This window comes from Apium graveolens, chromosome 5 (assembly GCF_009905375.1).
Source record: "Apium graveolens cultivar Ventura chromosome 5, ASM990537v1, whole genome shotgun sequence".
Lineage (NCBI taxonomy): Eukaryota > Viridiplantae > Streptophyta > Magnoliopsida > Apiales > Apiaceae > Apium > Apium graveolens.
This window is the reverse complement of record NC_133651.1, coordinates 2,503,625-2,531,592: the sequence shown is the minus strand read 5'-3', so window position 1 is coordinate 2,531,592 and position 27,968 is coordinate 2,503,625. Positions and strand designations below refer to the sequence as shown.

The following is a 27,968-nucleotide window of genomic DNA, read 5'->3' as shown; positions in this document are numbered from 1 at the left end:
TTATATAAAAGAATTAATTAACAATGTCAAATAATCAAGTTCGCACTAATACGAAAAATAAATAAAGTTTATAATGCGTGTTTATTCAATAAAAATTATATTGTTAGAACGTATACATAATATAATTTTAATAAAATAAACTGTTATATTTTATTCATTTGACCAAATTGGCGTTAGATGTTCACATAATTAATAAATTTATTCAATTTTTGATTTAGATCAATATATTTAGGTTTATTTTGAACTTAACATCATAATTTACTAGATTTTAAAAAAAATTGACTATTTTTCTGAAAAAATGAGAAGTCACATAAAAAATCGGCAATCACTGTCTATCTGAATTGCAAGAATTCAAGCGAGCGAACATAATTGTTTTTGCTTCAAATGTGGTTGAAATTATTCAAATTTCAGATTCCCATTCTCCCAAAATTCTAAATTTTTCAATATTATAAAATTTCAGAATGCTCACCTTCCTCATAAAATTCTAAAACTTTATACACGAAATTCTGATATTGTTAGATTACTGTCTCGCACGGGTTATCATGTTAGTTAAAAATTAATACGATAATGATGAAGATATTATTTAATGAAGCTATGATATTCTATTGGTCCGATAATTCTTTTCTTTTTTAAGATCAATAAAACACACACGAGAAGTCGAATTTATAATCTCCCGAAGGGGTACACATTTGTGGGTCCAATAATATTTGTCCATTTTTATTTTTACATTAACAGCATAATTTTGATATTTATTTTTAAATTAGTTTTATGAATACAAATTTAAGATTTAAATGTTTATTCACAATAGGTAAAAGAATATTTGAAAATCAGAAAAAATAAAAATTGATCAACCACAAACAAATGCATTTCAAATTATTGAGTAAAAGTAAACTGAATAAGTAAATTGAAACGAAAAAATTATATATATTCATTTCAAATTTATCATGAATGAGTTTGATTGCTCCAACCTCGGGTCAAATAAATAATGTTTTATTATGCATCTTTCTACTAAATTTCAACTTTCCGGTATTTATGTCTTGGTTTCGTAAGCATTAGAAAATGTGCTTAGCTATACTACAGACTACAGTGACATAATTAAGCATTATTGATTATGGATTGTACAAATCCGGGGCCGATTTAAAGGTTTGTTTGGAGAAATTTTTAAGTTTGAAGCGGTATTTTAAAAATCTCCGATTTTAAAAAAAAAAATCGATTAAGACCCTACAAAGTATCCGAACGATTCAATCTTTGAAATCCGATTTATTTTTACGAATTTTTCTTTATTACAGTATATATAATTATTTATTAAAATTAAAATACTATATTATTTTAAATATGAATAATTATAGAAATTATGATATAATAAATATATATTTGTTAATAAATAACTAATATAATTATAATAATATATTAAATATAATTTAATATTATAATATATTTAATTTTTACCCCGATTAATCCCCGATTTTCAATTAATCCTAAATCGGTAGCTCGACCGATCTTTCCCGATTTCCAATTTTTACAACACTAGTTTGAAGTAGTTCTTTTGAATTGAGTTGGAATAAAATAATTAAAATTAAATTCTAAAATATTTAGGTATTAATATGTTTACATTAATTTTTTATTCATACTAACTAATTTTATATTTTGAAATTATAAAAATATTTCATATTAGAATTTATAAAAAAAATGTAACACCGCAACGAAGCGCGATTTTACTTAATAGGTACTTGTGTTAATGAAGTTGAATACTACTCCCTTCGTCTCTTTAATATTTGAAATGAAACATTGTAAGATTTTTATCTAATATATTTAGATAAATTATTTTTAACTTTTTTTGTGAATAAATATTAAATATATAAATTTATATTTAAAAAAAATCAATATAACTTATACAACTATATTAAATAAAAGTCTTAAAATACATGTCGAAGTGACCGACCTACACTGTTGTAAAAATCCCCGATTAATATTTATAAATTATTTATAAATTATATATTTCATAATAAATAAGGTAAATATATTAAATATTATTAAAATATTTAAATATATTCGATTTTTGTTCCGATTAATCCCCAATTTTTCGATTAATCCCTAATCGGTACTTAAACCGATTAGTATCGATTACCGATTTTTACAACCATGCCCACATGCCCACATTGATTGTTGATATTTTTTTATTCACATCTTCCTATTGGCAATCGACCAAAGGAAATGGTGTTGTTTATCGAACACTAAAGGCCAAAAAAAAAAGAGAAGCTAGCTGGGATAAATATAAATAAATTGGGGTTCCAAACGTGTCAAAATTGGCCACTTCAGTCTTCTGCATATGCGAGTGTCCACTCACCACCGCCTGCGCTTGGGCCCAGCCCAATTGTGCTCATTACCATTTCTCTATTAAGTCGATATGTACCTCTTCCCGTATTCGACTCGTTTTTTTATATGGGTTATTTTGTTTACGAGATTTAGGAAAAAATATAATTTAGTGATGTAAAGGAAGAAAAAAGTTTAATTTAACGGTTGTTAGTGGAGAAATATCGTTGATTTAATTGATTTTTATATTATAAAATTTTATTTTTTTCAAAAACTTTAAAATGTGAAAAATTGTAGAAATATCAAAAAGAAAAGTGTAAAGAAACGGATGAGACCGAAACCTATTTTCTTAGGGGTTTGATATATGCACATCATCTATTTATACGTGCACACCTTATTTTTAGAATTAGGACCAAATTATCCTTATTTAACATTAAAAGAGGTTGCAGTTATATGTGTACAGGGGATATTACAGTCTCGATCTCAGTAAACGGTGAGCATCCATACATCACGTGCACATACTTTTTTTGGAATTAGGGCCAAATTATCCTTATTGAACATTAAAAGAGGTTGGAGTTATACGTGTGCACGGGTATATTATAGTTTTATCTCAATAAAGGGTGTGCATCTATACATCAAGGGTGTGTATCAGCTCCCTTTTCTTAATGCAAAAAATTATGATAGCGAATTAACTAAAATTGTTCTCAACGAAAAAATTAACTAAAAAGGTAAAAAACTAGGATATTAACCAAATTGTATTTTCACGAAATTAGTTAATTTCAACTTAAATCAATATCTAGAAACTTGAAGTGTAGTTTTTACAAGATGCCTATGAATTAAGACCATGCAAAAGACTCTTTCTAAAATTACTTACTTTAATTCGTTTCCAGAGACACGGTATTTGAAACCGCGACTCTGCATTACTAACTATACGGACAAAATATCCGTCCGGTTAAAATATACTCCCTCCGTCCCGTTCAATTCTATACGTTTACTATTTGCACGTATTTCGAGTATTCTATAAAGTATAGTTTGATAATGTTTTTTTCTAATTTTTTTTTAATAAAAGTTTAAATATGAAACTTTTATTCAGAAACAAAAATTTTAAAAATATTGTGGAGTTATATTTTAAATGAATATTAAAAAACATACTGAAAAGTAAGGTATAGATATCAATGGGATAGAGGGAGTACGTAAAACTAGTTATACAGTTTCAGTGTAAAGATTTCTTAACCGGCGGGGCCTATAATGTCACAATTTGAAGTCAATAAAACACCGTTAAACCGACTTTGAAAATGTGCCCAAGACTTGCTTGTTGAAAATTATATGCTTTATTTTTACACTTCATTCACTGGACCCTGGCGGTGGAGACCTCTCTCTCTTTTTATTTGAAAAAACTCGGTCTTCTAAAAATCGGTACTCTGTTCGACTCGGTGAGGACATGGAGTAACGAGTACTCGGGGGTACTCGTAAATAGTACTTGGTTAAAAATTTGGATAATATTATACTAATTGTATAATTTTAATATTTATTTAACTTAAAGTATTATATAAATAAATACTATACGAGATAATTAATTATGTTTTCGAGTATCTAGAAATAGTATTTGATATAAAACTCGAAATTTTATATGATCGATAACTTTTAATTTGGTATGAATTTAATTTATAATATTTTATAAATGATATGCAATATAATTAATTATTATTTTCTTATTTTGGTTAGCCTTTCACAATCATTTTAACATTTAAAATACTTAAAAGTTGTATTTATTTGTTACAAACTAGTACCCGCTTACGAGTTTTTTTCGGGAACATTACTTTTTCTTTTCAAAATTTTTCTTCTAAAATTGAGTTTTTTTTCTTGACAAAAAATAAACAATATAATACTTCCTTAATTTTTATTCCGAAAAACCTATATATTTCAGCGATGAAAACGAGAAATATTTCGCAATTAAAAATCTACTTAATTAAAAATCTACTTAATGATCGCAGGTTGAATGAAAAAAATACAGATTTGATATATTTCTATGTGTTTGTTAATATTTAATTATCCTTTTTAAAAAGAAATGCTAGATATTCAAAACTGGATCAAAATATCAAGTCACATATTCTGATTGTTCTTTATACAATTATAAGATGGATCACATATATTTACATCAATTTCAGTAATTAAACAGTTTAAAATGATACATCATCCCTGCCACAACATTTTAAAACTATTTTTTAAACTCGATTTTACATCTCTACCCCTGCTCCTTTCGAAACGTTACTCCATCCGTCACCCTCAATTTTTTACATTGGGGGACGGGGACTCGGCACACACTTTAATACTCTTATTAAATTCAGTTACATGTTTTTTTTTCTTCTAAATTAAAATATAATGCTCGAATTTTTATAAAATAATTTAAAAAAAATACGAAAATATAATTTATAATTGTCTTAAAATACGTATCAAGTATGTGAAAAAAATTGTAAAGAAATGAGGGTAACGGAGAGAATATATGACATTTTCTCAATAAAACTAATCTATTATATATCTAATACAGCAACAGGGGTTCGCTGAGCAAATTTAATCATAAATACAGTAATTAATATCCATACATGATTTGTTTTAACCATTAATGCTCATTCATTATTATATAATTAATACCGATTCATTCGTGTAATTTTTATTACCCCAAATAAAATATCATTAATATGCAACTCATTCATTATTATATATTTAATACGAATTTATTCATGTAATTTTTATTACCTCAATTAAAACATCATTAATATGCAAGTCATTAAAAATAATTTCTTCATAAAATTTACATACTCTATTAAAAAAAATTAATATAAAAAATTTAAATGATAACCATTGCATAAGAATTCATATAATACATAATTGACTTACTAATATTAATTATTTGTTGCATACTTAGTATATATATTTATTTAGAACTAATTATTATAGAGATACATGCATGCATCATATAATACATAAGCTATCCCATAAGTGACTTACTAATATCGATTTATTATTGCATATTTAATATATATATGTATATATATATATATTTAACTAATTATTATATAAATACATGCACGCATGCATGTATCCATATATACATATATACATATATCCATGCAAATATATGTACGTATGTTATATACATATATAACATCTCTAACTAATTGTTATATACATATATAACAATTTAGTTAGAGATATTATATTTAGCATTTCTTAATTATCAAAGCAAAACAATAAAAATATTATATTACCCTGAGTTTGTTTTTCTATTTGTCATGTGGCAGTCATGTCTTATCCTTTTTATTTGCTTCGAAAATTAAAAACCTAATATTCAAATGAAATTTCTCTTTTAGTTAATGATTCAATTTTTTTTGTCTATAAAAAATAAAATTGTACTTACTTTTAACATAAGTTAAATTCTAAAGATGAGAATACTTAAATTATTAATTATCAAATTAATAATATAAATAAGTGAATTTTGAATATAAAGTAAAAATAATTATTAATAGTAATAGTAATAATTTTAAATTTCATTAAAAAATAAAAAATATTTAATTTGAATAGCATGTCTATAAAACATATATATTAAAAATTCTAATAATAATAATTATAATAATAATAATAATAATAATAATATATTATTATTATTATTATTATTATTATTATAAAAATAAACAATATTAATACATGAGAAACTTGAGTAAAAAATCATGTTATTTATAAAAAAAAGTGGTAGTACATTTAAATTATAATAAAATTTATTTTTACAAAATATTATTGTTCGTCGTTAATCTTAATGACAAAAAAATATATATAGATAAAAAGATATGCGAAAAACGTTCAAAATCTTACTATTAAAATAAAATTTATTTATTTATATTAATTGGTTAAACTTAAGTAAAGAATATTTCGTCTCTCTTTGCCCCCGCCCCGAAAAACAACACAACGCTCATTCGCTTCGCACCCCAATTATGACATCCCTCATCTCCCACTTCACACCCACCTTTAATCAGAGAGTTGACTGACATATACCATATTTATCACATTATAGTCTACTATAAATATTTGTCAATTAAATATTAAAAATAAATCAACTAGAGAAACTTATATATTAAATATGATTATGTGCATCGCAACCATTTATACCTCTAACTGAATAAATATTTATATTTAATCATGTCATACTTTAAGTGTTCTATTCTTATATTAACACAAAAAAATAAATTCACGACTTTCATATATATATATATATACACACACACACACACATATATATGTATATATAATATATATATATATATATATTCTTATATTTACACAAAAAAATTAAATTCAGGACTTTCATATATATATATAGACACACACACATATATGTATATATAATATATATACATATAGATATATATTCTTATATTTACACAAAAAAAAAATCAGGACTTTCATATATATATATATAGACACACACATATATATGTATATAATATATATATATATTAATTTATGCAAAAAACCTTTAACTTATAGTTTTCATAATTCATAAAATATATGATTATGTTGGTTTACATTAGTATTTTACGGCGTCATCATGGCGTGAACGAATAATATTAACTAAAATACATAATCTTGCTAAAGTTTACGTATGAAATACAACCAAGAAGCGCCTAGTATGTCGAGAGATGTGAATTTAATATTTTTCGAGAGAGGGGAAAGAGTTACTAAGGTCGTAAATTCAAATTGAAAAATACTAAAATTAAAACAACAATTATAAAATAAAATTTTATGTAAACAATAACAATTATAAAATTAAATTTTATGTAAACAAACAACTATATCGTGCAGTAGTTTAGGTAATTACTAAAATTTCTAAAAAACTTCCATAAAACGTCCTTAACGATGAAAAACAAAAAATGTCACTGGTCTCTACGTCAATTGTTGATAAACACTATTGCACCAATGCCATCACAATAAAAATCTACTCATATATACTATAACGACTAGTGTATTCTTTTTGAATTATTTAATTGTGCAATTATGGAAATTATTAAATAAATAAGATATGTGTGTTGGTTTTGACCGCTATGTGTTGTTTGATTAGTATCCATATGTGATTTATAGTGTACCGGGTTGTCCGCGCGATTAATTATGAGATCGTATTGAATTGTTTTCAATTTCAAAAGTGGATTTAGTGCAAATTTATTTGCATAAATATTGAGAATGTTTCTAAAATTGTTTTTATGATTTTATAATTACAATAATTATTTTTAGGATTTTGTAAAATTGAGAAATCAATATTTCATTAGTTATTTATCTTTAAATGATTTTCTGAGTATGTTTAATGGTAAAATCCATATTTAATTCTAAAATTCTGTAAAAATTATGAAACTCATATTTATTTAAGTTTGGAATATTCTGAGAATTTTAAAATTATTTTAGAAATTTTCGGGATTAATTTCACCCGCACGTTGTTTCGTTTAATTGATAAAAGCAGGTATAAATTACATTTTAGAAATTATTTAAAAATTTAAAAATTTATGTTTTCATAAAATTCGGGATATTTGTAACATTTTAAAACTAGTTTGGCAAATTTTTGGTATATTCTCTCGCGTAGTTAATTCGTTAAATCAAGGGAAATCGAACCTGAAAAGCCCGATTAATTGGTTGTATGCGTGTTATTCCAGTTCATAAGGAATTGACACGTATCTATAATTGGAGATACGTGTCTGCAGCAAATCTGGTCTCTCTCTACTCTCATTTCTATCTGTCCATTTTTTTTTCTCTCACTCTATCCTCACCCGTTCATCCCTCTCGCTGTTCTCTATGCCTTACTTCTTTTTCCTCTTTCGATCACTTTCTCTTTCCCTACTGTAAATCCTGTGTTTCTCCCTTATTTCCCTTGATTCTGGTCTCCGCCGTGCTCGTATTCCGGCTGTTTTCCGGTTATAGCCGGGAACTTGAAAGTGGACGATGGACTAAAGATAACCTAGTGGTCAGTCGATGAGCTCAGTAGTGTCTCAACAGAAAGACCTGAGTGTCGAAGTCAAATCCAATGGGATCTAGTGGTTGGATGTTAAGAGGCTGAGCAGCAGAATCGGCTCAGAGTTGATCAGTAATAGTTGTAAAGCCTTATAAGGCAAGTATTTCTGACCTCTCTTCAAGATATATATTACCAATGTTTTTAACTGTTTTATACATGTCACTATTATTCAAAATAACTCATGTTTTATATTGCAAGAGCTTTAAACCATTTAACCTTGAACCCTGATTTTCTTGATCTTGAGCCATAAACCTTATTCTTTGTAATCTGTTCTTTGTTGATCCTCAGACACCAAACCATACAAATATAATACTACTCCCCAAAGATATAACTACCAGACACCAAACACTAAAAGAGAATGATTTGAAAACACAAAAACTTTTATACTCCAATCATTCTTAATAATATCAAAGAACCATATCCTGAAAAATCATTACTGGTCTGATACCTGACCCTTGTACAAACTGAAAACCGTTTCTTATACATACCCTGATATACCCTTGAGATATCCATGAGTTTCCTTACGTTTTTATGCAAATATTTAACCATCATTGATTATGATCTTGTTTTATTGAATCATATTGTTATCATATTGAACTGCTTTAGGATTGGATAGTTTTTATATATGTGGACCAGATTCGTGGTCAGACCATACCAATGGTCAAGTTAGGCCAATGTGTGCCTTGGATCCAGTAATTAGAGCAGTGCTGTGTGCTTGCTCGGGGTTAGTGCGTGACTGATCAGCAGCCTAACCTTGGTTTTTTTTAAACTTAAAATGAATATCCAATTCTAATGATTAGTTAAAAAGAAACTTGATTCATTTGAATCATCTCATTTGATCATTGTTTAACCTTAGTTATCACTATTATGACTTGCTGAGCTAGTTAGCTCACCCTTGCGATTCTTTTATATATTTTACAGTTGAAAAGGATATGGATGATAGTAAAGTCCCTCAGTCCAAAGTGTGGGCTAAGGTTCCAGTTGAGTTGGATCGAGCCAGCAGAAGCTTCATGGGGTAGAAAAATAGTCAAATTGTAAGAATACTTTTTGTAAGTTAAATTAAAGGGAAATTTGGTACGTTGTAGTAAAAGTTAAGGTTGTGGCTTATTTTCATACTTTAACCTGTTCTGATCTGTGGTTTTGTGAAGTAGGGTCATTATAATTAATATCTCTTTTACAGAATTATATATTGTGTATGTGTTGTGGACCCCAAACTTCTGACCCGGGTTTGGAAGGCGTCACAGGTTGGTATCAGAGCCACATGTTATAAGTCACTGAAACAAGTCTAGATTGTCGGGATTGGGTAGAGGGTTAGGATTAGGAATAGGAAACAGAAAGATAAGACGTTGTGAGGATGAGTGCGACTATATAGTAAGTCTTCGGCACGGTTTGTGTTGCGATTCGGGATTCTCTGCTTGCGACGTGAATTCCAGACAACGGCAATGGCAGATCTTGATTTCCCGGTGTCATTTGATCATTTGGAGCTTTCCATTCGAGGATCGCCATCTTCTCTCAAATTGGAATTGCACCTTGTTCCTCCACCAGTATTAATGGCACTACCTTCTGTTATAACGGTTGCACTTCTTCAAGCTATTCTACGCTACTTTTCCACCTTTTGATATGAGATTACCTATTTAAGAACCTCCATCTGTTTATTATTGTTTCACTGGACATTCGGCTGTGAGCGTAACTCTTTAGTTTACCCTACATCCAGTTCTATACCCCCAGTTTAGAACTTATCCTATGAAGCGATTGTACCTACGAGGATGGATTCGAGAGCTACAGTAAATGGTGAGCGCTTGAGTTATAAATAGAGGTGAGATGAAGTTTAGAGAGGAGATTTAAGTGTTTCAGAGGATAGCTGTTATCGGGTTAAAAGAAGCCCTTAGTGACTAAGCCACCCGTGAATAAGTATGGGATGAACTAGATGAATTTTGAAAAAGTAAGAGAGAAAAGTATAAACCTAGGATTTTTTTGAAATTAAATGATGATGATATGATAAATGCGATATGTAAAGTAGTAATGTGATGTGATACGAGCAAACTTTGTTCTATGAAATAGACTTATTGGCTATTGGATAGCCTGTTTTACTTAACTACTGCAACGGTAATGTCGGGAGTATTACCAGTATGGAAGCTTTGATGTGAAGCTACGAATAAGATAACATGCAACGAAAATTGAAGTTTTCGTCGTTTAAGGAAGGCAAATGGACCCGATAAAGGAGAAAAGGTAGATTGGAGTGAACGAAATTTTATGTAATTGTTTCTTTAATATGGTACCTTGTTATAGGTCGGAAGGACAACAACCAACTCATATAGTAAGGACAACCAGGTTTGTGATTTTCCAAACTTTTTTTTTAACAAGTTTTCGAAAAAGATTTTCCTTTACAAATTTCTAAAAGCCTTTTCGAATAAAATGATTTTTAAACATTGGTTGTCAAGTTACTACTTGAGTTTCTTGTTTGTTAGAAAACCCGGATTACCTGGAAGAATGCTGTTTCAGACTTAGTATTGTTAATTCAGAGGACAAAGTGATCCGCGATTATGAAGAAGTTGGTTATTCTCAACAGAAAGGTACAAATATTGTTTGATAAGATTAACAACAGAATTAGTGTACAGAGCAATTACTCATCCAATTACAGGATTATCCAAGTTCAAAGAATTCACTGATCTAACAGAAGTCTGAGTATGACTGAAGGAGATTGAGAAGATTTCCAGATTTCCTAAAAAGAAGAATATTATTAACACAAGGATCGCTATGTTGAATGCTTCGGGGTTATTCTAAATTGAAAAAGGAAACTCGAGGTTGTCTGGTAGGGACGTCATTATGATCGAGTTGTTAAAGTATTATATGTAGAGGTGTGATGTTAAAGACGCAAGACGTGACAAGTAAGAATCTACCATAATGCTTAATTTGCAAAGGCATTTCAACGTACTTTCTAAAGTTATTATATGAAACAATGGAGATATGATCGAACAAGTTCGAAAGATAAATACAAGTGAAATGTGGATGGTGACCAATGGTATCGTTCTTGTCTTCAATATTACAGCGTATATTCCCTTTTTGATTCCTAAATAAGTATGAACTTCTTTTCTTAAATAAACTCCTTGCTATGATATCGAAAAGGAGGATATTGCATTCCTTTCAAATTTAATTGTTTCCCCCAATTTTTGCTTTTTGATTGGGACAAACAGTGTTATGGTGAGACACTTTGTCAGAATGACGAAGAGTCGGGTAGGACGCCACCTAATCATATGTTGTATGCCATATGGTATGAAAGACAGGTCATCTTAAGTACCAATATGGTTGTCTCATTCATATTCAAATCCTTACTTCTTCTTTCTTTTCAACTCTAATTTTTGTTGAATTTTGAATCCTTCTAGTCATTTCGTTGTACTATCGTTCTTTGCAAGAAGTTTTCAAACAGAAATCAAAGTATCCTGAATCAAGTGGACGAAGTTCCATCTACATCTTATGTATGGGAAGGAAATAAGGGCACCTGTCGAGGATTGCAAATCACTAGTCCCAGTGAAGAAGCCACTAAGAATCAAGGGAATCTACTCCAATAAGGAATACGTTTTCGAGAACGAGAATATGCGATTTTCCTGTGAAATATGTTATTCAGAATACGGACATGATGATATGGATGATCAGGGTGAATACCTTATGCGTTAAAGTATTAAAAGATGTGGGGGAAACTTAATTGTTTATCTCTCAAAGTTTTGTTGATAAGATGAATTACCCCGTTGAATTGATAAGATTGTGATTAAAGGACTAGCAAGTCAAGAACGTGTAGTTGTTAAATAAGTGAGTACCAATGGTGAAATTGAGATTCCTGGCAATAAGTTGTGTAGAATTGATATCCTGGAAGATAAGAGGATTTGATATTATTCTAAGGAATGAATTGACTACTAAAGCGTGATGTCCAGACAGACCGTCGGAACGAAAAGATAATTCTGAGGATGCCAAATGAGAAGGTGAGGAGGTTCAGAAGATGAAAGAAAGTAACGAATTTGTTAATGATGATTACGGTGATCAAGATATGAGCATTATGGTGATTATGGAATACATAAAAGTCGGAAGCAAACAAAGTTTGAAGATTTTATAGTAATTAAGGAGTTTCAAGATATGTTTTTGGATGAGTTATCAACATTTCCTTCGGATATAGAAATTGAGTTCGTGACTGACTTAGTACATGAAATGAAGCAAGTGTCCAAGGCCCCGCATAGAATGGCCCCAGTTAAAGTGAAGGAGTTAGCAAAGTAAACGCAAGAAATGCTAGAAAAAGAAGCGATTAGACCTAGTATACCCCATAAGGTGCACCGATATTAAATGTTAATAAGAAAGATGGAAGTATGTGAGTATGCGTCGACTAGCAAGAGTTCAACAAGTTTACTATCAAGAGCAAGTATCTGTTACCTTGACCCAATGATTTGTTTAATCAAACGAAGGAAGCAAAGTACTTTTATAAGACTGATTTAAGACTTGGTATTTCACCAATTGAAGATTAAACCTATGGATGTATCAAGGATAATTTTCAGAACTAAGTACTGTTCTCGTATTGTCATTTGTATTAACCAATATACCATTAATACTTGAACTGGATGGACAACATCTTTAAGGAATATCCGAGTAAGCTATAGTTGTGATACTTAAAATCAACGGAGGCCCATGCAAAGCCTTTAATGATGACTGAGAAGTTGGAGAAGAAAGAAGTTGTATGAAATATAGTTTTTAGCATAAATAGTCAATGTAGAGAAGATCAAAAGAGATTCAGCAGAAGTTAAAATTACTATGAATGAAAAGAGACCAGAAACAACAACAAAAGTAAGAAGTTTTATCATGGGTCGGTTACTATTGGAAATTTGTGCAAGATTTCGTGAAAGATGCAATATCTTGGACGAAGCTAACCAGGAAAAGCAAGAAGTTTTGTGAAATGGAGAAGGATGAAGGGAAAGTTTTCCGGAGTTAAATGAAAGAATGGTTTCAGCACCTATTTTATCAATTTAAAAGTATCAAGGAGGTTTGGTAGTTTATAGTGATGCTTCTCATTAGAGAATAGGATGTGTGTTGATGCAGCACAATAGAATTATTATATATGCATCCAGACAACCGAAACCTTATGAGCAGAAGTATCATACCCATAATTTGGGATTAACAGTAATAATATTCGTTTTGAAAAATTTGGGAAACATGATATGTATGGAGAAAGGTGTAAGATCTATATGGGCCATAAGAGGTTGAAGTATGTATTTACGAGGAAAAGCCAAGATAGAGGAAAGCAGTAACGACATAGAAACTATACCGGAAAAATTTTCAATGGAATTTTAGAAGTTGGAATTGGGAGTCAGAGTTTATAATCCAAACAAGAGCAAGGGTGAATAGTATGACCTTTCAGTCAAAGTTGTTAAGAGAAAGATAAGGAGATGTCAAAAGAAGATAATGGATCACGATGTTAGCAGTAGTGAGAGGAAATTTATGCGCCCAGAAGAATGATCACGATATCCCCAGGTTCTCTTCCAGCACTTGGAAGTTACAAGTAGAAGAATTAAGAAATGAGATGCCACAGGGAATTCATAGTATAAAGTATATACTCTATTGAAGAGATGCCAAAATATATGGAAATAAAAGAAAAAACAGCGATAACCAGGTATAAGAAGGATATTTCAAAATGGATTAGAAAGTGTTGGACACGTCAAAGAATTAAGGTGAACTATTGGAGGCCTAATGGATAAGGCAGACCCAGGGAATGGTTTTACAAGAAGTGAATCGTGAAAGGTACCAGTAATGTTCATGAAGAAAAGGAATAAAATTATAAGAGTATGTACTGATTATCGGGAGTTTAACAAAACAATGAATAAGAAGAAGTGAGACCCTATAAAGAATTGATTACTTATAAGACCTAATTTAAGAAGTGTGTTATGTATTGAGAATTAACTTAAGATCTGACCTGAGAAAATATCAGAGATTACGATTAAAGTGAGTTCAGAGCATTGCAAGCTCTGATGATATTATGTGAAATGACAAGTGTATCAAGTGGCTATAAGGAATTAAGGAATGTGGTGTATAAGGAGTGTTTGGATAAGTAAACTGTATTCATTGATAACATCCTCAGCTACTCAAGGAATAAGAGAGTCTGCGTGGGATGCCCAAGGATTTTTCTCTAAAAATCAAAAGGAAAACAACTATACGTTGAGTCTTCAAGAATGAAATTTTGACTAGGGTTAACAAAAGATTCTGAATTAATCCATTAACAACTACCTAAGCAAAGATGTATGGTAACAGATGCATTATGCCGACAGAGAAGATTGGATGTAATTAAGACCACCGAGAAATTAATAGACGAATAGGAAAGAGTGGAATCTGAAGCTTAAATACTTAAAGGTGATAATACGTGAATATATAAGACTACTTTTCAGCCTTAACTGATGAAAAATGATAAGAGATGCTTAAACGTTTAGAAACCAAATGGAAAATGAGCACCGTCTAACATCCTTATGCGGAGAGTCAAAGTACGAAGATGATTCACGAACTGTAAGATATATTGAGAGATTGAGTTTTTAAAACACTGGAATAATTATTTATCATCGATGTCAGCTTTGGAATGCTACTTTACCAAGCTTCATGTGAACGCGAGTGTAGGTCCCCATTTTATTGAGATGAAATGAGAGAAAGGAAGTTGTCAAATTCAAAGTTAATTCGACAGACCAAGAGCGTAGTGCTATTGGTTGAAGCAGCTCGGAGTAGACAAAGAAAGAAGACAAAATTGTATTGAGAGAAAATATGAGTATAGAAATAGGTCCAGTAGTGTTAGTAAAAGTGTCGTCTTGAAAAAGATTGGATAAATTTGAATAAAAGGGACAAGCTAAGTCCTAAAATTAGTGAACCATTCGAGGTATTGATAAATATAAATAAAGTTGTTCATTAAATGATATGACCGTCACACCTGTGTGTACACCTAATGTATTTTACTTGTCAATGTTACAGTGATATGTATTGAGTTTGGATTAAATGATTGACCAGGAGCCAATGGGGCTCTTGTTCAAGTTATTTAGCATATAGTGATCAATCCAAATTCTTGATCGTCAAAGGCAAGTCCTTGGAAATGAGTGCATACCTATTGTGAGTACGTTTGAACCCTCGAGTAGAAGGGTCTACTAAGGAATTAAAGTGAGATATGCTTGACAAATATCCTCACTTGTGTAACTAGACCAGATTCTGAGGACAGAATCTTTTTAAGGGGGGAAGGATATAACGACTCGTGTATTCTTTTTGAATTATTTAATTGTGCAATTATGGAAATTATTAAATAAATAAGATATGTGTGTTGGTTTTGACCGCTATGTGTTGTTTGATTAGTATCCATATGTGATTTATAGTGTACCGGGTTGTCCGCGCGATTAATTATGGGATCGTATTGAATTGTTTTCACTTTCAAAAGTGGATTTAGTGCAAATTTATTTGCATAAATATTGGGAATGTTTCTAAAATTGTTTTTATGATTTTATAATTACAATAATTATTTTTAGGATTTTGTAAAATTGAGAAATCAATATTTCATTAGTTATTTATCTTTAAATGATTTTCTGAGTATGTTTAATGGTAAAATCCATATTTAATTCTAAAATTCTGTAAAAATTATGAAACTCATATTTATTTAAGTTTGGAATATTCTGAGAATTTTAAAATTATTTTGGAAATTTTCGGGATTAATTTCACCCGCACGTTGTTTCGTTTAATTGATAAAAGCAGGTATAAATTACGTTTTAGAAATTATTTAAAAATTTAAAAATTTATATTTTCATAAAATTCGGGATATTTGTAACATTTTAAAACTAGTTTGGTAAATTTTTGGTATATTCTTTCGCGTGGTTAATTCGTTAAATCAAGGGAAATCGAACCTGAAAAGCCCGATTAATTGGTTGTATGCGTGTTATTCCAGTTCATAAGGAATTGACACATATCTATAATTGGAGACACGTGTCTGCAGCAAATCTGGTCTCTCTCTACTCTCATTTCTATCTGTCCATTTTTTTTCTCTCACTCTATCCTCACCCGTTCATCCCTCTCGCTGTTCTCTATGCCTTACTTCTTTTTCCTCTTTCGATCACTTTCTCTTTCCCTACTGTGAATCCTGTGTTTCTCCCTTATTTCCCTTGATTCTGGTCTCCGCCGTGCTCGTATTCCGGCTGTTTTCCGGTTATAGTCGGGAACTTGAAAGTGGACGATGGACTAAAGATAACCTAGTGGTCAGTCGATGAGCTCAGTAGTGTCTCAACAGAAAGACCTGAGTGTCGAAGTCAAATCCAATGGGATCTAGTGGTTGGATGTTAAGAGCCTGAGCAGCAGAATCGGCTCAGAGTTGATCAGTAATAGTTGTAAAGCCTTATAAGGCAAGTATTTCTGAACCTCTCTTCAAGATATATATTACCAATGTTTTTGAACAGTTTTATACATGTCACCATTATTCAAAATAACTCATGTTTTTATATTGCAAGAGCTTTAAACCATTTAATCTTGAACCCTGATTTTCTTGATCTTGAGCCATAAACCTTATTCTTTGTAATCTGTCTTTTGTTGATCCTCAGACACCAAACCATACAAATATAATACTACTCCCCAAAGATATAACTACCAAACACCAAACACTAAAAGAGAATGATTTGAAAACATAGAAACTTTTATACTCCAATCATTCTTAATAATATCAAAGAACCATATCCTGAAAAATCATTACTGGTCTGATACCTGACCCTTGTACAAACTGAAAACCGTTTCTTATACATACCCTGATATACCCTTGAGATATCCATGAGTTCCCTTACGTTTTTATGCAAATGTTTAACCATCATTGATTATGATCTTGTTTTATTGAATCATATTGTTATCATATTGAACTGCTTTAGGATTGGATAGTTTTTATATATGTGGACCAGATTCGTGGTCAGACCATATCAATGGTCAAGTTAGGCCAATGTGTGTCTTGGATCCAGTAATTAGAGCAGTGCTGTGTGCTTGCTCGGGGTTAGTGCGTGACTGATCAGCAGCCTAACCTTGTTTTTTTTTAAACTTAAAATGAATATACAATTCTAATGATTAGTTAAAAAGAAACTTGATTCCTTTGAATCATCTCATTTGATCATTGTTTAACCTTAGTTATCACTATTATGACTTGCTGAGCTAGTTAGCTCACCCTTGCGATTCTTTTATAAATTTTACAGTTGAAAAGGATATGGATGATAGTAAAGTCCCTCAGTCCAAAGTGCGGGCTAAGGTTCCAGTTGAGTTGGATCGAGCCAGCAGAAGCTTCATGGGGTAGAAAAATAGTCAAATTGTAAGAATACTTTTTGTAAGTTAAATTAAAGGGAAATTTGGTACGTTGTAATAAAAGTTAAGGTTGTGGCTTATTTTCATACTTTAACCTGTTGTGATCCGTGATTTTGTGAAGCAGGGTCATTATAATTAATATCTCTTTTACAGAATTATATATTGTGTATATGTTGTGGACCTCAAACTTCTGACCCGGTTTGGAGGGCGTCACATATACAAATAAATCCATCAACATTCGGAGAGGGATAACATGAAATATTATCATAAAGTATAACTAAAATAATATCGATTCGTGCAATCTAGAACATGCCCGTGTATTGCACGGGTTATAGAGCTAGTTTAAGTTTTAAAGAAAGAAACTCGTCCTAGCATAACATAAATATGGTCACTTGAGCACATATTCTTCAAAATCAGGTATTAAAAAAAATCCATGTGGAGTTTTGTAAAATAAAAAAATGTGTAAAACGACAAAATCAATTGAAGACAAAACAAGTTTACTAAAGACCATGACCAAAACATTATCTAAAATTCTAAACTACCAAACTTGGCCAATTGGTTCATTATGGTGTGGTTTTTCTTGACTTTTCAATTACAAAACACTAGTCGCTTGTGAATAATCTTATATGCGTCCCCATTAATGAACCGGTTTTTTTGATTTCAACGTGAAATTTATTACGTAAGAATAATATTTGGATTATGAAGTAAATGAGACACACAATTCAAAAGCAAGTGGTCATTCGTTCAAATCACATGCTTAAGAAAAAACTATACAAAATTAGGGCCCTTTTTCTTTTCATAATTTCTACACAGCGTGATTGCAGATTCGAAAATTGAAATTATTCGATTAAGGTATTAATTTGTGTTTTATTAAATATTTTTAAAAAAATTAGATGATTTATCGGCAAATTATCGAAAATTGATCGGACAAATATTTTTACTGATTTTAAGCAATTTACCGAAGTTTTTTGAAAAATCGACCGATTTCAATAACCATAAATATTATTACCTAAGGTTAGAGAAAAATAATGACATTTAAACACCTTCACAAATTAGGGAAATATTACTTCCTAACTAAATTTTAGCTTCAAAGTGAAATAACAAAACTGACTTGTAAACACATAAATTAGCAATATTTGTGAGGATAATAGATTTAGTTTTTTTCACTTTTATTTTATTCGGAAATTTGAAAAGTTACTCTGAAAATAATATTTTCAAGTATAAATTTCTTATGTCATAATTTAAAAATATGTAATTCTAGGGTTACATCTTTAAACTTGAAAAAAACGAGAATGATATTATTATGCATCAAAATTGCAAAAAAAAACATAAATTTATATAAAAATATCATTTTCAAATTTCAAAAGAGTGTGAATCCTAAATTCTTATCTATAAATTGTTCTTATCAGAATCCCGTACTATATTCTGTATTCGTAATTTGCGAGATTTTGGGACGACCGATCTGAGCATGTTTTTGTTGCGGTACTGACCCGGTTATCACGATTCAAACAGCTGAGGGGCCAATGAAGTGAGCAGATGGTTGATGGTGTCGTCATGCATGAGCTCAATTGCAAACCATGATCAATCTTATTGCATAATTAGAGTATGTAATCATTTGAATTGTTAATTAGTTGACTTTGAAGTTGAATTCAAGATGTCAATTGTCCTTTTTTAAAATAAGTTATACTCTTGATCTGTAGATAATTCTTGCAACTCTGGAAGTCTTTAAGACTCGTGCTAAAATACATGTTCTTTGTGGGAGTAAATATATTAAGAACCCGTTTAATATTTTTGTTCCAGACAGCTACAGCTTATAACAGTTTTTTATTAAATAATCGTAAACAAAGTGTTTGGTTGTTAGCAAAAACATTTCCTTCCATATTTTTGGAAAAAATTATTTTCAGTTTTTGTTTTCACCATCAAACACTTTCTTCCATGTTTTGAGATATAATATCTACAGCCTATAATATGGGAAAAAATCAAAATAGGAAAAACAATATGGGACGGAGGGAGTAACAATTAAAAACATGTAGAATGTGGAGTTTAGCCGAATAATGAACAGTAGAGCTAATGTTGTTGCCTGTGATAATTAATTACAGTTGCCTAACACGTCTCTGGTTGTAAAGACTTCATTACACAAAACAGGGGAAGACCGTGGGCCCCACGTGTTTGTCTGTCTTGGCCAGCTCTATGCTTAATGGGTCTTCTACTTCTTTGTAATTCTTATCCACTTACCAGAATGGCCTAAATATTTCGGTGAGAAACATCAAACACGCATGGGCATCTCCGGTCAAGCGAGTAGAGTAGAGTTTTGAGCCGACATAATTCGAGCTGATATTCATCGAGTCGAGCCGAATCGGATCGTTTATTTAATCAGGTATAAATTTCTGCCGATTTAAACGATTTTAATCTGAGTAAGTTCGTGAGCTGATCGACTCGAATTAAAATCAAATTTATCTTATAAGTAGCTTATCAGCTATGACATATTATGAGCCTGTTTGGCTATTCCGTTTACTGAGCTTATTTACTTATAAGTTTGTTATAACTTATTGCTGAGTGTTTGTCTACCTAATTTATAAATTGAATTTATAACTTATAAGTTGATAAGTTAAATGTTGGTAACGACGTACTTTTTCTTAACTTATTTTGATTTTTTAATTTTTTTATTAACTTTGGGTTTAGTATATATATTTTTTAATGTCAATTTAACTTAAAATTCACGAATTAAGATAATTATATTTTAAAAAAAATTATTTTAATTGATTTAAGTAAAATAAATTTTTACTTATAAGTAAAATTATTCAAACATTTACATAACTTTTAAGCATTTATCTACTTATCACTTATAAGTTACTTAATCATTTTAAGTCATAAATTACTTATTTTAAGATTTCTCAAACGGACACTATATTGTGTTCTAGATCATGTTTCTTGATAAATGACGAAAATATTCATATGTTTTTAGTGTATATATTTAAGTTTAACACACAAAAAATTACGAAATTGCAAGTGAATTATAATGTTCTATCCGCACTTAATTTTTGAGACTAGAATTAGAGCACATAATTATAACGTTTTTGGTACAACTTTAGAAGAATGACAACAGAAGTTTAAGTGTAAACTTTAGTTGATTAGCAAAACAAACAAAAAGTGTAAACTTTGGTAGTCAAGTTTTTTTTTTTTGCTAAATTAACTTTAGTAGTCAAGTTTATTACAAAGCCCTCAATTGTACCTATTTATTTGTACCTTTTTTTTAAAATACTAATAAATTTATAAAGATTTTGAAATTATCATTTTTATGATATTTATAAAATTTATAAATTTATAAATTATAGAATTTAAGAAATTTGAATAAACTTCCGTTTATTCTGTTAGTGTATGTTAATGTCGGTTACATAAATGCAAATTTTTATTAGTGTAATGAGTTGGTTCAAATTTTTTCGAGTTCAGTTACCTAAATGCAAGTTTTTATCGGTTTAATGAGTTGACTGCAAATTTTTTTGAATTCAGTTACGTAACTGCAAGTTAGCGGTCGTTCAATTATATTTTAGCCTATTAATCCGGACCCAGGGCACATCATTTTAAGGTTTTTGATACAACTTTAGAAGAATGATAACAGAAGTTGAAGTGTAAACTCTAGTTGATTAGCAAAACAAAAAAAAAAGGTGTAAACTTTAGTAGTCAAGTTTATTACAAAGCCCTAAATTGGGCTGGGCCCAAAAGACAATTAACTTATATTGGGCTGGGCCCAAAAGACAATTAACTTATATTGCATCTTCGTTCAATTGTAAAGGGCCTGAAGAGACGGGCCTTTTGTTGAATTGGACAGACTTGAACATTTAAACAATTTGACCTGACACATCACCCATTTGGTACATTTCATAACGATATAATTTTACGAAATTACATTTTTTTAATTAAAAACCTCTTCATCTAGTATATTTACATAGTCACTGAAAGGTCGAAATTCAATTTTTTTTAAAGATGCGTTGTACTTGATAATTAAGAAAAACAATATATTCACCGGGCTGAACAGTTAAATAAATAAAATTTGTCTCTAAGGCTACGTTTGATATTGCTGTTACAGACAATTACAACAGCTTTTTGCTGAAAAGCTGTCAGAAAGGTATTTGATGTCTGGAAAATCGGTTTTGATCTAAAAGCTACTGTTAGTAAAAACACGTCACTCATGCTTTTGAAAAAAGCTATTTTCAGCTTTTGCAGAAAGTAGCTATCAGCTTCACCATCAAACCTTCTAAAAAATATTATTTTTATATATTATATCTCACAATATGCATAAATTACAAAAATTACCAAACAGTCATCTAATTTTTCTAACAACATTTTTTTTACCAGAATTTTTTCTCAGTGCACAGCAGTTTTCAATAGCACTCCCAAATAGAGCTTAATTTAGCTAAATTCTCGACATAACTACAAAAAAGTGAGAAATTGTATTGAACTGGGATTTTAAAGGATTTTTTTTGGTGTATTTATTCAATGGGATTTTAAAAAATATATCAGAATTTTATGTTATTCAACTATGATTTTAAATTATGCTATAAAATCTGGTGATATTCAATCAGAATTTTAAATTATGCTTAAAAATATGATGATATTCAACTGAGATTATTTAAAATCCATTAAAAGCTGATGTTTTGGACTTCATAAAATGATGAATTTTGTGGGATTGTTCAATATATTTTATGGTTTTTGAAATCCAACCATAATTCATGAGATTTTGAAGGATTGTGTTTAAATCTTAAAAACTATTCATCAACTCTACGACATTTTATTCACATAAAATCAAAATAAGATATAATCCATTAAAATACATGAATTGTATATAATATATTAAAATCCCAGTTCAATACACTAAAGTGAAAATTTAAAAAAACAATTTATATATGTTTTCCATAGACTAAGTCTAAAACATTTTCGGCCCAATTTAATTTTATTTAGCTTCTCTTGTCCATCTGTATTTTGTAGTAGTTGAAGAGATCAGTGTTTTGATCTATTTTGGGCTTTTTGCAGGAATAGTAATATCAACTATTGGGCTTAGTTGTATGGCCGAATTGAAGTACTATGAATTGTTGGGCTTACTTGAATGGCCGCTTGCGTACATGCTAACTATCTGGACACAAGTGAAAAAATTACTAGGAGTGATCACGATTCCCGTTAAACAATAAAAATCGCAAAAATCAATCCGATTTTAAACCAATTTGAACCGATTTCGGTTCACCTAATTTAATAAATCGAGATTTGTGATTTAGTTCCGATTTTATCTTAAACCAATCCGCTATCAAACCCAACCCATGTATAAAGTACCATATATTATTTTCTGCTTTAACTTTACCAAAAGTTTATTTAATAATATTTTAGTTCAACAAACAGTACAAGTTTACCATTATTTCATTACTTATCCCGCTGAATTATTGTTGAAAAACTTTTAATTATTTATTTATACTTATTATTTTTCTATCACAAGTTTTTTATCATTATTATTGAAAGACTACTATTTGTCATTAATTATTAATACATCATAATTTGTAGGCAGGCTGCTAATGCATTCAGATGACAAAAATTTATTTTATTTTCCAGTAATATCAGTAGTTTCCGATAACCATTATATCACTGATCACAATCTGAATAATCTATCTAAAACCGCATTGCATGGTTCGAGTTAGATGTGTTGAGGGTTGCGGGTTGACTTGAAAAATTTAAAAATCGCACCAGTTTAGGTTTGACCTCTAACCTAAATCAAACAAGACCGGATCACCCATAAAAATTATGTATTTAGACGAATATCACATAGTTTATATTTTTCCAACTTTAAAATAATAAAATTTATTTTTACCCACCAAAATATATCATGTATGCATTATTTCAAATAAAAATTATATAAAATAACTGTGATTATTTCCAAAATACAAAAGGCCAACATTTAGTTTTTCTTTATAAAAATTACATTTTAAAAAAAAAATTCAAAAATATGTTTTTTTGTAGAAGAATTTTCAAAACTACAATTTTAAGTTTCATTTTCAAAATTACAGTTTGGAACTTAAACAACATGTAATACAACTTTTACTTTATTTTTTCTGAAGTTGATTTTAAGGTTGATTCAGTTATAAACTTAGAACGCAACTAATGCAACCATACAATTAATATTTTCAAAATTTAAAATTAAGTTGTATAAGAGTTTGCAGAGATTGCAAACCGTATTTTTGAAAATGAAACTTATAATTTTGTGTTGTTGTAATATAACTTTGAAAATGATAGTATTTTTGATTTTCTTTTTAAAAATACAGGTTTTCTACGTAATTTTCCAATAATTTATCCTAAATTAGTATAAAAACAATTTTTTACACGAGTAAAGCATACAAAAAATATGTATTTAGTTAAAGATATCACTTTATGCGAAATATTTGAAAAAAATATTAATATCAAGATAGAATTTTTAATTAAATTCTTATACTAAGTCTCCTCATGACTATTTTTTAATTTTAAAAAAATTACTTTTAGAGGTATTGATTTGGAGGGCTTTAATATACAAAATGAGCCCTGGTTGGTCCACACGATGTCGCGATTATCTGATTAGTGCCGAAAATTTTGTTATACAACACGTGAATACGATACAGAACAATATGAATATTAAGTAGTTAGTTACGAAAAAATTGGTATACGGACACCAAAAAAGTACGAATATAATTAATATCGGGTTTAGTTTTCCAATATAAGTGCACCGTACCAAAAGAAAATACACGAATAGACAATTGTTAAATATATAATATTTTTAATATATCTTATTTTATACTAAAATAACACATACTAATAACATATTCTATTTCTATAGAATTAATATAAATACAAAATATATGTTACATTTGACTAATATATTCATTATCCTAAAATATTCAATTATCCTATACATTTTCTAACAATTGATTTGATTTTCCCATTGCATAATTCGTATATCTTATTGTACCAAACGGATATATACAAATATAATAATTTCGAATTAATGTCAAATATACAGTACACAATTACATAAATACAAATTCGGGTCAGGTTCTACTTTACAAAACACGAAAATGTGTAATCTCAATGGTCCCAAAACCTCAATGGTCCCCGAAACCTCTAATATAAATATTTTCTCTCCTTTCCATTTGTTTGTTAAAAATTAAATAATTTTGACACCTTTTTATTTTGTCAGGCAAAAGTAAAACACGCTTTTTTGTGTTAATACTTTGAACGAATTTTAGTTTAGCGCTGAAATGACTATTTTGTACATTGTACCTGCGACTACGTTCATTAGGGAATTATTCTTCGAGAAATTTTAGATTCCCCAAATTTTTTAAAATAAAATAACTAAATTATAACTTTCCTAAACAAAAATTAATAAACCAACAAGTTTCCTTAGTAAGAACAAAAAAGGAAAAATTAAGTTTCCTTGCGTAAGTACGGCAAGTCAATAATCACTAATACTCCTTTTGTCCCAAAATATTCTTCTTATTTTGACTTTTTATACTGTTCAAATAAGCTTTTGATTACTAATTTACGTCTAATCTATAAAAATCATACATCATGAGTGATTTTGTTGGATTCGTATTTATGGGTACTTTAATACAATGAAATTTTTATATTTAATATTAATACGAAATTAAAGATATTAACAATTAAAAGTGTGTATTGACAAACATATCCAACATAGGAAACGTTTTTAGGGACGGAGGGAGTATGAATCAATTATTCTATTGTCCCACTTGCACCAAATCAATCAAATATTCAAAACCAGTATTTCTTTAATTATAATGTAATATAAACAAATCGAAGATATTTATTTTACAATGGGCCATCATTTTATTCTGCGGGAGCAAGCCACTTGTAAAAAAACCTAAACCATGTCCTCCGTTAACAACACGACAACCCTAACTCCACTCATTCATTTTCCTTCAATTATCACTCTCCACTACCACTCACATTTGTCACCATATACGGAATTACGGAATTGGGGCTAACCTAGACTGAAACCTGTGGAGCTCGTACACATATATAACATCTGTTTTACTCATCATATTCTCTTTAGTATTGACCCAACCAAATACTGTACTGCACTAAAATCCCTTCTTTGTTTCTGAGTAAATGGATGACAAAAATGGGAGCCGAAACATTATATTTAACAAGTACGAGATGGGGAGGCTACTAGGCCAAGGCACTTTCGCTAAAGTGTATTATGGCAAAAACGTCGACACTTCTGAAAGTGTCGCGATAAAGGTGGTCAACAAAGATCAAGTCAAGAAAGAAGGCATGATGGATCAAATCCAACGCGAAATCTCGGTCATGCGTTTGGTTCGACACTCCAACGTCGTCGAATTGAAAGAAGTTTTGGCGACGAAACGGAAGATATTTTTCATTATGGAGTATATCAAAGGCGGCGAACTTTTCTCAAGAGTCGCGAAAGGTAGACTTAAAGAAGATGTCGCGAAAAAGTACTTTCAAGCAACTGATTAGCGCTGTCGATTATTGTCATAGTCGCGGTGTCTATCACCGCGACCTTAAACCAGAAAATTTACTACTAGATGAAAATGGAGACCTTAAAGTCTCGGATTTCGGGTTATCTGCGTTGCCTGAGCAGCTGAGGAACGATGGATTGTTACACACGCAGTGTGGAACTCCAGCTTATGTTGCACCAGAGGTTATACGGAGAAAAGGTTACGATGGCGAGAAAGCTGATATTTGGTCTTGCGGGGTAATTTTGTATGTTTTATTAGCTGGTTTTTTGCCATTTCAGGACTGAAAATATGATGAAAATGTATCGCAAAGTATTTAAATCCGAATACGAATTTCCTCCATGGATTTCACCCGAAGCTAAAAGACTTATCTCGAAATTGTTAGTTGTGGATCCCGCAAGGAGAATTACAATTTCGGCAATAATGAGAGTGCTCTGGTTTTCGAAAGGCTTCACTAGATCGATTTCGTGTCCAATTTTAGATGATCATGTCGAAGATGGACCGGAAATCATACGGACAAAATCATCGCCACCGTTTTACAACGCGTTCGAGTTTATTTCATCTATGTCATCAGGTTTTGATTTGTCAAATTTATTTGAGAATAAACGGAAATCAGGGTCTTTGTTTACATCAAAGTGTTCGGGTTCGAAGATTATGGCAACACTTGAAGACGTCGCGAAAAAGTTTAATTTTCGAATTGTGTGGACTAAAGAATATAAGTTGAAGATGGAAGGGGAAAGCGAGGGGCGAAAAGGTAAATTGGCGGTGACGGCCGAGGTGTACGAGGTGGCGCCGGAAGTGGCAGTGGTAGAGTTTTCGAAGATGGCCGGTGATACGTTGGAGTATAAGAAGTTCTGTGAGGAGGATGCTAGGCCTGCACTTAAAGACATTGTTTGGAGCTGGCAAGGTGAAAATGACTGTCAATCATAAATAATCTGTAGCATATAGTTGTTTTGAATCAGGACCCGTGTGTTAATTTGTGTTGAATACAAGTTTAACTAACATGCTTGTATTAATTCAAGTCTTGTTTTCTAGCTTGTATAGAACCTATAGTTTTGTATTTCGAGTTTCAATCAGCAGCGATAGTTTATTACTAATGCTTACGGTTTTATTTCAACTCTTATTTTCTAGCTTTTACGGAACCTACAGTTTGGTATTTCGAGTTTCAATTAGCAGTGATAGTCACTGTTATAGATTTATAGATTTCGGAAATCAGAATTATTTGGTTGAGGTACTGATTTACGCTTTATCGGGCAATTTTTAAAAATCGAATAATTTTTCGGCGATTTATTTTTGACCGACTTTTGAGCGATTTATCGGCGATTTTTGAAAAATCGGCCGATTTCTGTAAAAGAGGTGACAGTACTTGTTTTGTTACAGGTAAGTGGTTTTCTTTTCTTCAGTGTTTGTGCAGACTTGAGAGTGTCTGCATAGACAAAATCGAACAGATGGCTAATGATGTAGTTTCTACAATGGTTAATCAAGTTTACGAACAACACGAATTATTAGTGTGTTCCTACATAAACTTTGCGAATCAGATTTTGAACGAACAAATGGCAGCACGTCGCTACCATTAGCAGCATAAATCAGAATTTGTTCGCCAGACGATGCAACTTGGCAAAAAAATGAAGTAAAGAGAGAGTAGCTCAGCAGCACTCCAGACACCAGACATTGTTACGGGTCTATGAACTCGCCGTTAACGAGTATAAGATCATGTCCTCATGTCCGGGTTCCTCTTGACACCTTAAGATTTTAGAGCGACTGAGTCC

At 30.4% G+C, this 27,968-nt stretch overlaps 1 protein-coding gene across 1 annotated transcript; it reads left to right on the top strand.

The window, feature by feature from the left end:
* The first annotated feature begins 25,564 nt into the window (after positions 1–25,564).
* LOC141661951 (CBL-interacting serine/threonine-protein kinase 25-like) lies at positions 25,565–27,316 on the top strand. Its single transcript, XM_074468985.1, is given in 3 exon segments — positions 25,565–26,188; positions 26,190–26,483; positions 26,485–27,316. Coding segments are annotated over 3 exon segments (1,296 nt in total). The 5' UTR covers positions 25,565–25,831; the 3' UTR covers positions 27,130–27,316.
* Positions 27,317–27,968: the final 652 nt, after the last annotated feature.